This window comes from Natator depressus, chromosome 25 (genome assembly GCF_965152275.1).
Source record: "Natator depressus isolate rNatDep1 chromosome 25, rNatDep2.hap1, whole genome shotgun sequence".
In the NCBI taxonomy this organism is placed as follows: Eukaryota; Metazoa; Chordata; order Testudines; family Cheloniidae; genus Natator; species Natator depressus.
In genome coordinates this window covers 15771015-15785784 of record NC_134258.1, presented here as the reverse complement: position 1 = coordinate 15785784, position 14770 = coordinate 15771015, and the positions used below count along the sequence as shown (strand labels likewise).

General features: G+C 40.5%; 1 protein-coding gene across 3 annotated transcripts in view; it reads left to right on the top strand.

Annotated features, from left to right (window-relative positions):
• Positions 1–14770, top strand: part of ARHGEF18 (Rho/Rac guanine nucleotide exchange factor 18) — an 85343-nt gene that overhangs the window by 33529 nt on the left and 37044 nt on the right. For all 3 annotated transcript variants that reach the window (XM_074939740.1, XM_074939742.1, XM_074939741.1), the window contains 2 exons: positions 8116–8183; positions 10138–10201. In XM_074939740.1, coding sequence (XP_074795841.1) covers positions 8116–8183; positions 10138–10201 — 132 coding nt within the window. The remainder of the gene's footprint in view (positions 1–8115; positions 8184–10137; positions 10202–14770) is intronic.

The following is a 14770-nucleotide window of genomic DNA, read 5'->3' as shown; positions in this document are numbered from 1 at the left end:
TGGCACCTTAGAGACTAACAAATTTATTTGAGCATAAGCTTAGCTCACGAAAGCTGATGCTCAAATAAATTGGTTAGTCTCTAAGATGCCACAAGTCCTCCTTTTCTTTTCGAGAATACAGACTAACAGGGCTGCTACTCTGAAACTTGTCTTGAGTAAGACTCCTGTGAGCTGATTGTCTGCTTTACTGCTATAAGTTTCCAACTGTGTACTAAAGTAGAGGATAACTTATTTTAGTTGATTTTAAGTTGTGATGTACATAATCAAGTTGGGGCATTAGGAGATGAGCCCCTGTCTTAGAAAGTTGACCACCTGGGATATTTGAGGGAGGTTGTTTTCTCATTTATATTTCGGCAGTTGCTTTATGTATCATATTCACAAAGTCGGACAGGATTTTTATTTTTTGACCTATGTAAAACATGAGTCTTCAGAACAGACTTTCAGGAAGAGTATGTATTCTTTGCCTATTCTGTATTTTAATAGTATGAAATAAATAGAATATTCTGAAAAAAATAAGTAGAGTTAGTGTCTTGTTTTGCTGTCAGATACATGGGATTAGTTGTACAATTTTTATTCTGTATTTAGTTTTCACAGGAAAATTTTATACTGCAAAACAAAACAAAACAAAAAACAAAAAGCTGCAGTATCACAGACTGTGTATCTGTGTCAAGTCTCCTTAGTTACTAAGCAGAATTAGTAGTGTACTGTCTATCTAAGTGTTTTATATTGCATGCCTGTCACCATAATATCTGGGCTTCTTCCACGTGAAATCAGCAGCAAAAGTGAAGTCACTAATGGACTTCCTGGAGTCTTTGGCACATCTCCCTTACTGAGGTAAAAACTCTGCTTGAGTATTTTTTGTTTGTTTGGTACTTACAGCTGCAAAGCAAAAATACATATATGAAATATGGCTCTCAAACAGGAGCTATCAGACATGATGTGCTGCACTTCCACTTAATGTTTACCTATCAGATGTTTTCAGTATATTTTGTAATTATGTCACAGTTGCTAATTCACACTCCCTTTGCTGTAACTCCATAATGCTCTTAATAGCATGTTTAGACACATTTTCAGCATTTGCAATTGAAGAGTCTGAGAAACTTGAAATGGAACAAATCTTTATTTTCGGTTAAAATGCTCATTTTGTATTGCAACTGTTCAAAAAGAAATGAAGTGCCTGATCTGAATCAATTTTGTTACTGAGTTTGTGTTTTAAAAAAATTTTTTTTTGTGGTGGTGGTGGGCGTGATTTGAAAACTACTTATCTAACATTTAGAATAGAATTTGTTAAAAACAAATAAATTGAGAAAACATCCCCTCCTTGTTTTAGGAGAGAGAATAGTCTTCGTGGGTAAGGAATGGTGTCTCTAGCCTCTGTTTGTCAGAGGGTGGAGATGGATGGCAGGAGAGAGATTACTTGATCATTATCTGTTAGGTTCCCTCTGGGGCACCTGGCATTGGCCACTGTCGGCAGACAGGATACTGGGCTGGATGGTCCTTTGGTCTGACCCAGTATGGCCATTCTTATGTTCTTAATAAGGAAAATGAAATTACTCAATAAGTACAGGTTTCATGGCTTTTCAGTGTAGATTGTTCCTGCTGCTACATCAGAATGTACAGTTTTGCTTCTGCTCTACTCATTTAGGTGTTAAGAGAACAAGCAGGTGCCAGTCACTGGAGCCACTAGGACAAAGTTAAATCTGTTCTGAACTGATTAGGATACATGAGCTGGATTTGCTCAGTTCAGAAACTGCTGCAAGTCCAGTTGAAACTCCACCTCCCTGATGAGATTGTCGCAGACAGTTCCATTTTCTGGAGCTGCACACTACCGTAGTAACAAAGTAAACTGATTGTGTATCTTCAGGTCTATTCAGCTACCTTGGACTATGAATACATCAAAATGTTTATAATATTTCATAGATATTACATAAGAACAACTTAATTTCCATAAGCATATGGTGGTGTGTTTTTAGTGACTAAACCTGGATGCACTGGGGTTGGAAAGCACAGTTTGTGATTTAATTCTAACTATTTGTGCTGTGAATAAAAATGGAGTTTACAGCAAATTAGTGTGTTACGGCATACTTTTAAACAAATACCTTTATAGTTAATCCTTCAGAAGCACATTCATCATGAACTACATGGCATTTCCTATAGAGTCAGACTAGAGAAATAATCTCGTTTTTCATACGGCGAGAAAAGGTTCCTTTTTGTTCTCTGAAGAATCCAAGCATGTCTGACAGCAGAGAAATCATTAATATCAAGGGAAAGGTATTTGGTTCACAGTTCATTTCTGTTAGGTCAGATCCATTAGGTAGTGAGTATATCCGTGGGCAAGCTCTGTACCTTTGCAAACAGTGACAGAGATTGCCAAATCTTATAATATAACTGAATTGTGCTTCAAGGATGTTTTCAATCTTTCTCTAATTTAAAAAAACAAATGCTCCAGAACCACATCATGACTATTAGCAGTAAGGATTCAATCTAATTGCAGCATACCTAAATAATAGTCACAACTGATTTGCAAATGACCAGTTAAGAGTGATTTTACTAGGCAATGCATTTATTGTCCAGGGGGCAGGGTCATTCCCACTCATCATGTGTGATGAGTCATAGCTCCACACCGGAGCTTAATACAGCCAATACAGGAGCTTAATACTAATTATTGGACATTCTCGTCTCTGCCTGTCAGTTTTGTACTAGTTGCTGTGGGAGGGAATGTATTGGCAGGTCCAATTTGGTTTAATGGTTCAGTGAGTTGTCAGATAACTGTGGGTCAGCATAACCTGGCAACCTCTCTTGGGCTATCTAATGTGTTGTCCAATAAAAGCACTCGTACATGTTGACTTGTAAATTGGTTACTGCCAGTAGCTGCGTACACCTTGAGTAAACAGTAGCTGAATCCTAAATTGCCAGTGCTGGTTCCAGAGCACTGGATTTTGATAGGTGCTGAAATAATCTCATTGTGCTAGATATCTTGTTACATTTTAGCCTGTTGGGTTTATGGTACCACCTTAAATATTGTTATGAATCTCAACAAGTCTGGGAGAGAGCTGTTTTTTGACATAGAACAGAATTTCAGACCAGTCATCCACCTCAAATGTTTTAACACTTTGTATTGTATAAACTAACTTTTGGGAAGGAAAGGGGGAGCTTTTATTTTCTACCAGAAAATAACTTTAATATCTTTGGTCATGAAAATGATCTTTTATGATGATTGTTATTGATTATTTGCTCTCGAACATTGGACTTGCCACACTGGATCAGACCCATTTTCCATCTTGTCCAGTATGCTGTTGATGATTGGCCAAAAAATAGATTTTTTCGGAGGAAGCAAGAAACTCCACATGAAGCAGATGTGGGATAATCTGCCCTCCTGAAGGTCTCATCTTAATCTCTAATAATTAGAGTTTGGTTTAAATCCTGCAACATGAGGTTTTAGCTCACTCCCACTACTCTTTTTATTAGTGTTAATTGTTATAACTCTGGATATTTTTGTTAAACGTATGAATGTCCATTGCCTCTTTGAATCTTGCCAAATTCTTGGCCTTAGTAAAATCAGGTGGCAGAGAGTTGTACAATCTAATTATATGTTGCATGAAAAACCTATTTTCTTTTGTCAGTTTTGAATTTGCCATTTTTCAATTGCAGAAGCTCCCATCTATCTTTTCTAGACAGTCCATTATTTTATTTACTTTTTATTCATCTCCTTTCTAAGGTAACAATCTCAATGTTTTCAATCTCTTTTTGTTTGAGTTTTTCTATGCTCCTGATCATTCTTGTTGCTCTTCTCTGAACCCTCTCTAATTTTCCAATATTCTGTTCAGAAAGGTGCTCTGAAGGAATAGAGAATGCTAAAAGATCTTGTGTTTAGAGAAAAGAAATCAAATCCACCAGTCTGCAAGAGAATGAATAAATGTATATTATTTCACCTTTAACTATAGTGGTAATTTTGCTGCTCCACTACAGTAAGAAAGGTGTCAAATAGATATAACTGAAGCATATTTTATAAAATTTGGTGGGATTATAAAAGGCTCTATCAGTTTCTTTCACTCTGTTTTTTCACACTTTTTTCACATTGGGTGGGCAGTTTCAGAAACAACACCTGCCCACAAATTCTCTTGCCAATCTTTGAGGCTTTGCAATTGCATTTTTTCCTATTTTCTAGTGTGTTTTTCTCTGCCTTGCTGTGTGAAAGACTTCTGCAACAAGGGAAACAAACTGACAATACAGGGAAACAGTGAAACTGTTCACACAGTACTATCAAATACATAATCTCCCAGATTTGGTAATTTTAGGTGTTGCTTGTAACAAAGATAGGTGAACAGTTTTCAAACAGAAGTGTATTTTTCAATTGATGTCCCTTTTAAAGTTATCTTAACAAATGCCTAAGTCTGGAGAATAGGACCTGGTCTTACTAATCATTAAAGAAAAAGGAACTGTTTAACCTAATCAATAAGTACACTTAAAACATTGCATTTTAAGTGCTGCAGCGCTTACGTGAAGATGCTTCTATGCTGACAGGAGAGCTCCTCCCGTCAGCATAGTTAATCCACCTCCCCAGGAGAAGCTCTCCTCTACACTAGGGGTTAGGTCGGTATAACTATGTCACTCAGGGGTGTGGATTTTTCACACCCCTGAGCAACGTATTTATACTGATACAGGTCTGTAGTGTAGACCTGGCCTAAGTCAATTATAGATTTAAGATCAGAGTGATTCAAATGTCCAATCAGTTGAATGTTCATGGCAGCTTTTTGCATTATAAGTTCGTAAGTGAATAAAAGATTTAGAGTCAATCTGAAGATTTCCCTTTTTACAACGTTTTAAATATATTTTTATTCTTTTGTGGAAATTTTATTCAAGCTCACCCAAATACTTATAAATGGAATTCTAATGAAGCTTGTGGGTGCTTACAGCCAGCATTCCTAGGTGTACAGGAAGCAGAGAGGTTGCTTTTACAAAAACATGACATTAGCAAACTATAAAATGCATGTTTTAGAGTAGCAGCCGTGTTAGTCTATATCTGAAGTGAACTGTAGCTCACGAAAGCTTATGCTCAAATAAGTTGGTTCGTGTCTAAGGTGCCGCAAGTCCTCCTTTCCTTTTTATAAAACGCATGTGTACTGACGACCTTATACCTGTGACCTTTTCTCAGTGGAATGCCTCAACTTCACTTTAAACCTGTCCAGCACTGTAACAGTGGCATAATGTCCTTATTTCTTAATTTCTGTTTTTTAAATGGAATTGTATTTAGCCGGTGAAAGGTGCTAGACTGACAGCGTTAGGCACGGATTCTTCACACAGCAGGTATATCACAGGCAGTGATTGGCTGGGGCAGGGTTGGGGAGAGAGTTATCCAGTGTGCCCCTGTCTTGCCTCAGGGGTAAGAAGGGAGTTCAGTCTCCAGGGCCCGTTCAATCAGGCACAATGTCATTAAATACTTTCAGAGTAGCAGCTGATGCAGTGAGCTGTAGTTCACGAAAGCTTATGCTCAAATAAATTTGTTAGTCTCTAAGGTGCCACAAGTCCTCCTTTTCTTTTTATTAAATATTTTGTTTCTAATTCCTGTTTTATGGTTTCATTCTACGGTTTACTGGTTTGTTTCATGGGTGTGTTTGCCATTAGGCTCCTAATTATGTCCATTCAGAAATCCATAACAAATATTGAGAGCTCTTCTGGCATCTTCCTGAATCTGCTGATTTTGTTTCCCTTTTTTCTTTTAGAGCTCCTTCATTTTGTGGGGTGCTTGTGCTATGTTAGTGGGTTCATCAGTTTATACCCCACGTAGAATGGGTAATACAGAATTCTTTCTTTGGTTTAAAGTTCGGATTGAAAGCACTTTTAATACATTTAGCATCATCCAATTTCAGTATCTAATTCAGTTTTCACATTATTTCTAGTTTTAGTTGCCAGAATTAAGCTTTTTGCAGAGATATTTTCTATTGAAAAGTCTGTATGTGTGACATGCACTTTCAGCATTTATTCTTCTCTTATACCCCTCACATGTGGAAAAAGCATGTACATATGCACCTTTTCATTTCCAGTTGTCATCCCATCTCCTAATGGGCCTGAATCTCTGACTGTTGGTAATTTAGTTAGAGAGACAAGGAGGGTGAAGTAATATCTTTTATTGGACCAACTTCTGTTGGTGAAATAGACAAATTTCGAGCAGCACAGAGCTCTTCGGGATATTACATTTTCCTCTTTGTCTCTCTAATAACCTGGAACCAGCATGGCTGCTAACATTAACTTATTTAGATATTTGGCTTGGATAAGGGTTTATTTGTTGCTTGTATTCTCTTCTCAGACATTTATTGTAATTGTGGAAAATACTGCTGTGTAAATGAGCATGTAGCTATCTTACACCAGCAGTACTTAAAACAGTCCACCCTAGGTGCTGCTGACTGGCACCATAACAGGGGTTATATTTCTGCATGGATGAATATTGCTTGAACAGTTTTCCCCCAGTGCATTAGGCACAAACAGCCTTTTCTCAAGCAGTTACAGTGCAAGTCTTCCTGTTCTAGCTGTCCTCTTAAGCATGTTTTGTGTACATTGCAAGGGCAAAAAAATCCGGTTTCCCGCAATATTTGAGTTTCTGGTGTCCTGCTTCTATTGTCTCCAGGTAAGGAAAACATCTTAATTTACACAGGGCCAGGGGAGCTACTGGAGAATGTGTGAGTGGTGTCATCCAGTTGGACCCCACCCCCTGGGGTTATAATTATTTTGGTGGGAAAAGGGCACTGAATCCAATCTTGGTTGGAAAGGTCTTGTGGGTTATCTCGGGATGCTCTAGTGACATGATGTGGAAGCAATTGCCTTATGCCGTAGAAAAGTGGTAGCATCTGGATCATTGACGCTACTTTGAGGGTCTTCTGCTGCCTATTTCAGTTAATTTAATCAGTTCCTATTCACCATCCACATGTAAAAAGACACTGTGTACATTGTACATGAAGAATTACCTCGTCTCTGAATTTGTTTGGTATATTGCCTGAATTAGGTAACTTGATTCAGTTTGCCTTGGAATAACAGTTCAGAATCTGAAGAATATGGTGCTCAGACAGAGGTGGAAATGAACCAGAATAATATCTGTGAATAATGAGCTCTTTACAGAAAGCAGTGAGAGCTTTTAACAAATATCATCCTTATAGGAACTAACAGAATTAATTCTATCTGTTAATCGCAAGATTTTCTGACCGTTATATTTTTGTTTGGGAGTTTGTTTCTCTGCTTTGTAAATGGACATGTAATGCTCATTTTTCATTTCATTAATGTTTGTGAGAATGATTTGAAATATGAAGATTATGTATACTTTTCATTTTGGTAAGGTGGGGAATCTGAGGTGAGATTAATGAAGAAACCAGCAACCAGTTTTCTTGCTTGAAGTTTAGTTAAAAGGGGGTAGCAAAGGAATAGACTTGATTAACCAAGAAATGGTTTATACATCATACGCATGCACGTTCATGCACGCAACAAAAAGAATAAACTTGCAATATGCAAGGTAAAATATTGTAGAAAAAGGGAACAATTAACTGCACTTTTGTAGGAGACTGAAATATTGTGATAGTCATATTGCCATTAGGAGACCATGCAAATGAAAAATATTGTTCTGTGCCACTGGGTTACAATATGAATCTGCTATATCGATTCTACTGTACTAGGGTTGGAACAAGCAGCATATTTATGTGGTACTGTTCCTGCCTTAGGCTGCCATCTGGGGATGCCCCAAAGGTACTGTGGTATCGGGGTAGCCGTGTTAGTCTGTATCCACAAAAACAAGGAGTCTGGTGGCACCTTAAAGACTAACAGATTTAGATTCTTATCTGAAGAAGTGGTGGTTTATTCACAAAAGCTTATGCCCTAATAAATCTGTTAGTCTTTAAGGTGCCAAAGGTACTCTGGTAATGGTGTTCTTTCAGACCCAGTACATCTCTTACCTTCATTCTTACAAGTTTGAGCATTTTGGTGTAAAACCAAGAGTTGAAATTGCACAATAAGTATTCCCAATGGAATACCTGGAGTCCTTTCCTGATCCTTTCAAATCTGAGAAATGAGTTATTTCTCTCTGTTGAAATGGGAGGGGTAAGAATAACTTAAATATTTTGTACATTTCAGACTGTGCAGTGAATGTCCACAAGAACTGCAAGACCTTACTGGCTGAATGCAGCAGTACCAGACCCAAGGTTGGTTTTACAACTTCTTCTCCCTTATAAGATAGGATTAATATCACCTATATTCGCTATTGAATTCAGTGGAGTTACTCCGATTTACACCAGCTAAGAATCTGACCCTATATCTTCAAATCCCTGAATAGTTACTAACTGGTCCAGCTAGTATCCCTTGATGGTTTATGTATGTATGGGGAAACTGAGGCAGGCTGATTTACCTAAAGCTATATAACAAGTCAGTGTTAGATTCACCCTCAGGAATTCCTGGCTCTTGAGCCCATTATTTGTTCCTGAAACGTTCTCACTCTCTTTAAAAGCAAATGATGTATATTCTTAATTTTTGGTACCACTGTTTTTTAATGCCAGTACATGGATAAAAGGTAACACAGCATTGTTGGTCCATGTTTGAGGAGGCTTGCATGAGAGGAGGGAGGTTGATCAGAACAGTTACATGCTAATTATAATCCGAGCACTGTAGAAATAGTGGTTTCAAGTTCTAAACTGTAAAATCTTCTTCTGAATCTTTGCAAGCCATGGCTCAGTGCCTTGACTTCTAGCCAAGCAGTTTCTTTCTTTCTTACCTTTATCAAAATATGCTCATAGGATTCCATATAAGGTTAGTGTGGTCATAATCAACTATGTATTTGTAAAAAATATTTAGTCCATTCATGTGTTTTAAAACATGGTATTTGAATCTCATTTCCTCCTTCAGGTTTCAGAGTAGCAGCCGTGTTAGTCTGTATCTGCAAAAAGAAAAGGAGGACTTGTGGCACCTTAGAGACTAACACATTTATTTGCGCATAAGCTTTCGTGAGCTACAGCTCACCTCATCGGATGCATCTGATGAAGTGAGCTGTAGCTCACGAAAGCTTATGCTCAAATAAATGTGTTAGTCTCTAAGGTGCCACAATTACTCCTTTTCTGTTTCCTCCTTCACTTACCTATTGAGACTTACATTCAAATGTTGGGTTTTTTTCCACATGCAGCTGTTGACTTCAGAGACCTAAGGCAGAGCAGGGAGTAATATGGGGAAGAACAGAGAGTACAGAACAGCCCAAGTCTTGGCAGTCAAGGGATGAAGGAATCAATTTTCAGCCCAGTCCTGAGGGCAGAATTATTTTTTGTTTTCTACTTTGAACTTTCAAAGCATCCTGATTTTTTTTAACATGCAAACACTATTATGCCTATCTTCTGTGCAATAGAAATGTTCCATTTGCAGATACAACTTTCTACAAACTCTAATACATAACCAGGCTCCCACAAATCACTCTTAGGACAAGAGAAAAGAGAGAGAAGTAGGCTGAAATAGAAACAGAAGACAAAATAAGTAATGAAATGCAATGAGACCCCCATAATAATTACCTGCCACAGAAATATATTATTTATTTTTCCTGCGTATTGACATCTTGGCTCTTAACAGATTGACCTTTGGACATTGCCCTATCATACGAATGAGGACTTGTCTGTGTGAGAAAGCTGCACTGGTGTAACTAAAGCTCTGATTTAAATTGCTTTAACTAAACCTGAACAAAGCCCTGTGCAGACACTCTACTTTTGGTTTAAATTAGTTTAAGCCAATTAGGAATTGGTTTAAAATAAACCAAAATAAGCTACTCTTAACCTGAAATAAGTGTCCACACGGGGTTTCGTGGTTTTAATAAAGCTATTTAAATTGTACCTTTAAACTGTGCAGCTTTCTGATGTAGGCAAGGCTTCGTCTTGCTTATACTCTGCAAAGCATTCTTAGCATTTATTTCTAATTTTTAAGTCTAGATACATTGCTTTGTTTTAGAATGTGAAAAAAATTAAAACCTTTTTCTACAGAAGTTTTTGGTTTCCTAGTTTAAGTGTAAGGATCCACCTGTAATCTGTAATTCATGATACTGAAAATATGGTTCACTATGAAATGATGCTCTCATCTTTGTAGTTAAGGACACCCTTTAAGAAATTTTTATTTTTTCTCCTATAGCAGAAGGATTTGCAACACAGACCTCCTGGATTCCCACAAAGTTCACCCCAGTGCTTTTACCCAGGTTTGTACTAAAGAATGATTTCTGTGCTCAAAGCTTGCCTGTTGAGTTTTATACTTTTTTCTTTAATATGTTTTAGAAACAATATACAGTGTATTATTGAAGGTTAGGAAACGTCTCTCTTAATAAGATGACTTCATTTTTCCCCATTGGGAATGAGCTAGAAGCGCTTAGAAGTCTCCTGTGTGTTTTTATCCGTTTATATTTTTATTCTATTTTATACCTTCTTGCTGTGTAACTTCAAAATATCACAGTGAAGAAAGATCGATAAACTAGTTTCTCATTGATTGCCTATTTTCTGTCTTCTGAAAAGACTAGAACTGTGAACTGGAACCTTCATTGTACATCAGATTTTCATAATTGTCTATTAAAAATTTGCCTGCAGCTGGTGCTAGCTAGCAGTCTCTGAGACAAGCAAGCATTAGCGGTCTGAAAGATATATCTTTGTCATAAATTTAGAAAAAGGATTGGGGAAAAAATATTTGAAAAGAGCAGTTATTTTGAAGCATAAGCTCTGAAATAGCTTTTTGCTATTGCCATGGAAAATACATGCTTGCTTCCAAGCACCGTTATCCAATAGATAAATCGTTCATTCCCCTCTCCCCCTGCCCATGGCTGTGGTGCTGAAGCCATGCTGAGGCCTTTTGGATCCCTCCAAATGGGCATCTTCACCATCACAGAATTTTCTCTCATCAAACAGTCTGTAAGATTCTGCACCTTTGCTCTGAGTTGTTTCTAGAATTTGGATACTGGTGTTTATTTTGAGGTACAGCTATTCTTTTCAATCAGTGATTACATAAAATGCTAACAGGGTGTTCTCCATTGAGTGGGTTAGACTCAGTTCTCTGTTACACTGGTGTAAGTGTATTAGAACTGTTCTGTGTTTATGCCCATGTGAGCGAGATCACAGTGCAGCCCTGTGTGTGCGTAAATACAATTTTAGGTGGTAGGAATTGACAGGTGTGTGTTAAGGGGAGAAACAGACTCCTCAGATTGTAAGATGACTGGGTTGATCAAAACAAGGGCAAAATTAGTCTCTGCCTGGATGTGTTGGTCTCTGTTCAGTTGTGTTACTCACTGAGACACATTGTAGATGGGGATGTCTGTTATCTGGAGTACCAGTGTGTGTACATTAGGTGGTGGCTGACTTGCATGTCAAGGGTTTTTTTTAAAAAAGCTTTTACTATGGAGACAGCACAGGGGGACTAATTGTTAGAATAAGATCGGTGGCTGTTTTTGTTGCCAAGAATGGCTTTGTCTCCTTATGGGAAGGTTTAGAGCAGGGGTTGGCAACCTATGGCACGCGTGCCAAAGACAGCATACGAGCCGATTTTTACTGGCATGCTGCTGCCTGCCGGGTCCCAGCCGCCGGCCCCACTCAGCCTGCTGCCGAACCCAGGCCGGCAGCGGGCTGAGCGGGACCGGGGCCAGGACCCCGGCAGGCAGCAGTGTGCCATTTAAAAATCCTGCCTGCCCCTGCCTGCTCTTCTCTGCCCCACCCTGCGGGGGCAAGGTGAAGAAGCTTGGTCCGCAGCTGCTGCTGCAGGGCAGGCAAGCTCCCCCCTCCCCCACCTCTTTCCCTGGTTCCTGCCCCTCCTCTTCTCCCTCCCTGCCGCTGATCAGCTGATGGCCCTTGCGAGGGAGGGGGAGAAGCCGAGCTGCTGCGCACTTGCTGCTTCGGGGAGGTGGCGGAGAAGAGGTGGGGACGGGGCTTTCGGGAAGGGGGGTGGAATAAGGGCATACCCCCTCCAGCCCCCTGCCGTGAGCGCTCTGGGCAGGGGGCTGGGAGCACCCCCACAATCCTAGCCCACACTCCCAGCCCCCTGCCCTGACCCCTGCACCTCCCTCACGCACTCCCAACCCTCTGCCCTGATCCCTGCACCCCCCACGACCCCAGCCCTGACTCCAGCACCCCCCACACATGCCCCCAGTTCTCTGCCCTGACTCCTGCACCCCCCATGCCCTGACTCTTGCACCCCCCCACATTCCCACCCCCACCCTGAGCACCAAACGGGAGCTCCTACACACACACCCCCACATTCCCACCTGCACCCCTTGCACCAAATGGGAGCTGCCCAGGTAAGCACTTCACACCCAAACCTCCTGCTCCAATGCTGAGCCCCCTCCCTCATTCTAGCTCTTGGCCAGGCCCTACACCCCAACCCCAGCCTACTCCTTCACCCCCAGCCCTGTGCTCAGTGTTCTCTCACCCTCAGCTCAGTGCAGAGAGAGAGGAAGAGAATGGGCAAGAACCAGGGAGAAGGTAGGTACCCACTCTATGTGGGCAGGGCCAGGATCCCAGACCAGTAGCGGGCTGAGCCGCTCAGCCCACTGCTGGTCTGGGGTCCCGGCCGCTGACCCCGCTCAGCCCGCTGCCGGTCTGGGGTTCTGGCTGCCAGTCCCTTGCCAGCCGGGGTCCTGGCCGCAGGCCCCACTCAGCCTGCTGCCGGCCTGGGTGAACGGAACCCCAGGCTGGCAGCGGGCTGAGCTGGCCAGCGGCATAAGATCAGCATTTTAATTTAATTTTAAATGAAGCTGCTTAAACATTTTGAAAACCTTGTTTACATACGACAATAGTTTAGTTATATAATATACATAAACTTCTAGAGAGAGACCTTCTAAAAAATGTTAAAATGTATTACTGACACGTGAAACCTTAAATTAAAGTGAATAAATGAAGACTTGGCACACCACTTCTGAAAGGTTGCTGACCCCTGATTTAGAGACTAAAATAGGAAACATGAAAGAATAATGAAAATGGAAAAAGTTAATCCTAGATCTTGTCCTTGGAACATCTCTGTGGTATACAGTCTGGTCTGGTGTGATGGGCTAACAGCAATCAATGATGACTCAGCAGTGTGCAGACAGTGCTAATTGAACTCAGAAAATGACTTTTTCTTTAGTACAGACTCTGCTAGGTACATTGAAAAATGGGAATATAGTCAAAAGTAGAAGGGCTAAGAAGTTGAAAAGAACAGCTAATGCCATGGGCAGTACATGTCTTTACTCATAGTATACGCTGTATTAAAACAGTAAGTTACATCTGACTGGGAATTGTTTTAAGTGAAAGTAATTTCAAGAATAGGTTCTAAGATGCAAGGAAACCGCATTGGAGGACCCAAGATTGGTTTGGCCTTATTGGCATTTAGGGATATTTTGTGTGTGCTCTGCTTAGTTTTGGCAGTGAAAAGATAAAAGCTGTTGGATTTGCTTATAAATACATATTGAAGGACTTTTTGGAATGTGGATGGCGGCTCTGAAAGACTATATCAGCCTCTTTAGTGCTGTAGCTTTCCTTAAAGGCACTACATCAGCCACATATGCTCTATTTGCTGTACATTTGCAGTCTGAAATTCTCAAGAAAATTGGCATATACGTGAAAATATTACACACTTGGTGAACAAATTTGTTGCTAGCCTGATGGTTCAGTGGGCTACCGAAAACCAATTTTTTGCAACCTTCCTGTACCAAATTCTAGTCCTATCTAGTGTGGCATTGGCTTAGTGTCTGAAATATTGTATGTTTATGAGATGATGGGTATACTTCACTTTCAGAGGATGGTTTGTTAGCACTCTTCCTTCTCCAACTTTTATAAAAGGACGAAAGCTATTGCATCAATAGAAGAAGAAATCACTTTTAAGCCAGGAAAGTCTGAAGAGTCATTTTCTCAGAATAGTTCTGGAGTTGCTGTAGAAGACAGCAGGTTGCTGTGAATTGGACCATTACTGGTTGGTGAAAGCAAGCAGGGAAATACTGAGCCTGTTGTTGGTTGCGGTTGTCATCATTTCCCTGCTGGACATGGGATGCTACCTATCCTCAAGGAAGCTATGATGAGTCCTCTGCTCAAGAAGCTACCCGTTGACGCTGACCTTGCTAACAATTGACCAGTCTCCATCCAATCGTCCTTTTCTGGCAAAGTCACTGAGTTTGTGTCAGGAAGCTCTGGCTTCTGGCTGGGCCGTGGAAATCAGTCAGGTTTCAGACTTAGGAATGAGACAAATCGGTTCCATTGGTAGAGGATTTCCTCTTGTCGATGGATGATTCTTTTGGGTCTGTTAGCTGCCTTTGCTACAACTCACCACTAGGTTTTACGGATACATCTGCACTTCCTAGCAGGGGGGACAGAGTTGCTTACTCTACTCCTTTCTTCATGAAAGGGTGCTTTTGGGCAGTTTCTTTTTTTGCCCTGAGGCAGGGCACTGTAGGGGTCTGTTTTATTATTCCTTCTGTACGTGGGCGGGGGTGAATAGAGGCTACATTGTTTTCAGTATACTGATGATCCTTGGATCTGTCTCTCTTGTATGTCTGACTTGGCAGGTACAGTGGAATGAGTGATTTGGTATCTGAGAGTGGGATGTTGCTGAAGTAATGTTGGTAGGATGTGGGAACCAACCAGGAACATTAAAGAAGATGACTTTGTCCATCCAGTGGAGGCAGGGACCTGTATTAGAGGTTAGCAAGTTCAAGGTTTTATGAAAGAGGGAGTCCCTGGTTGCTTAGGTAGCAGCTGAGGCCCAGGGCACTCAGTCATGTACACCTTCCTATGTCAGATATGGACCTTGCCTGGGTTAT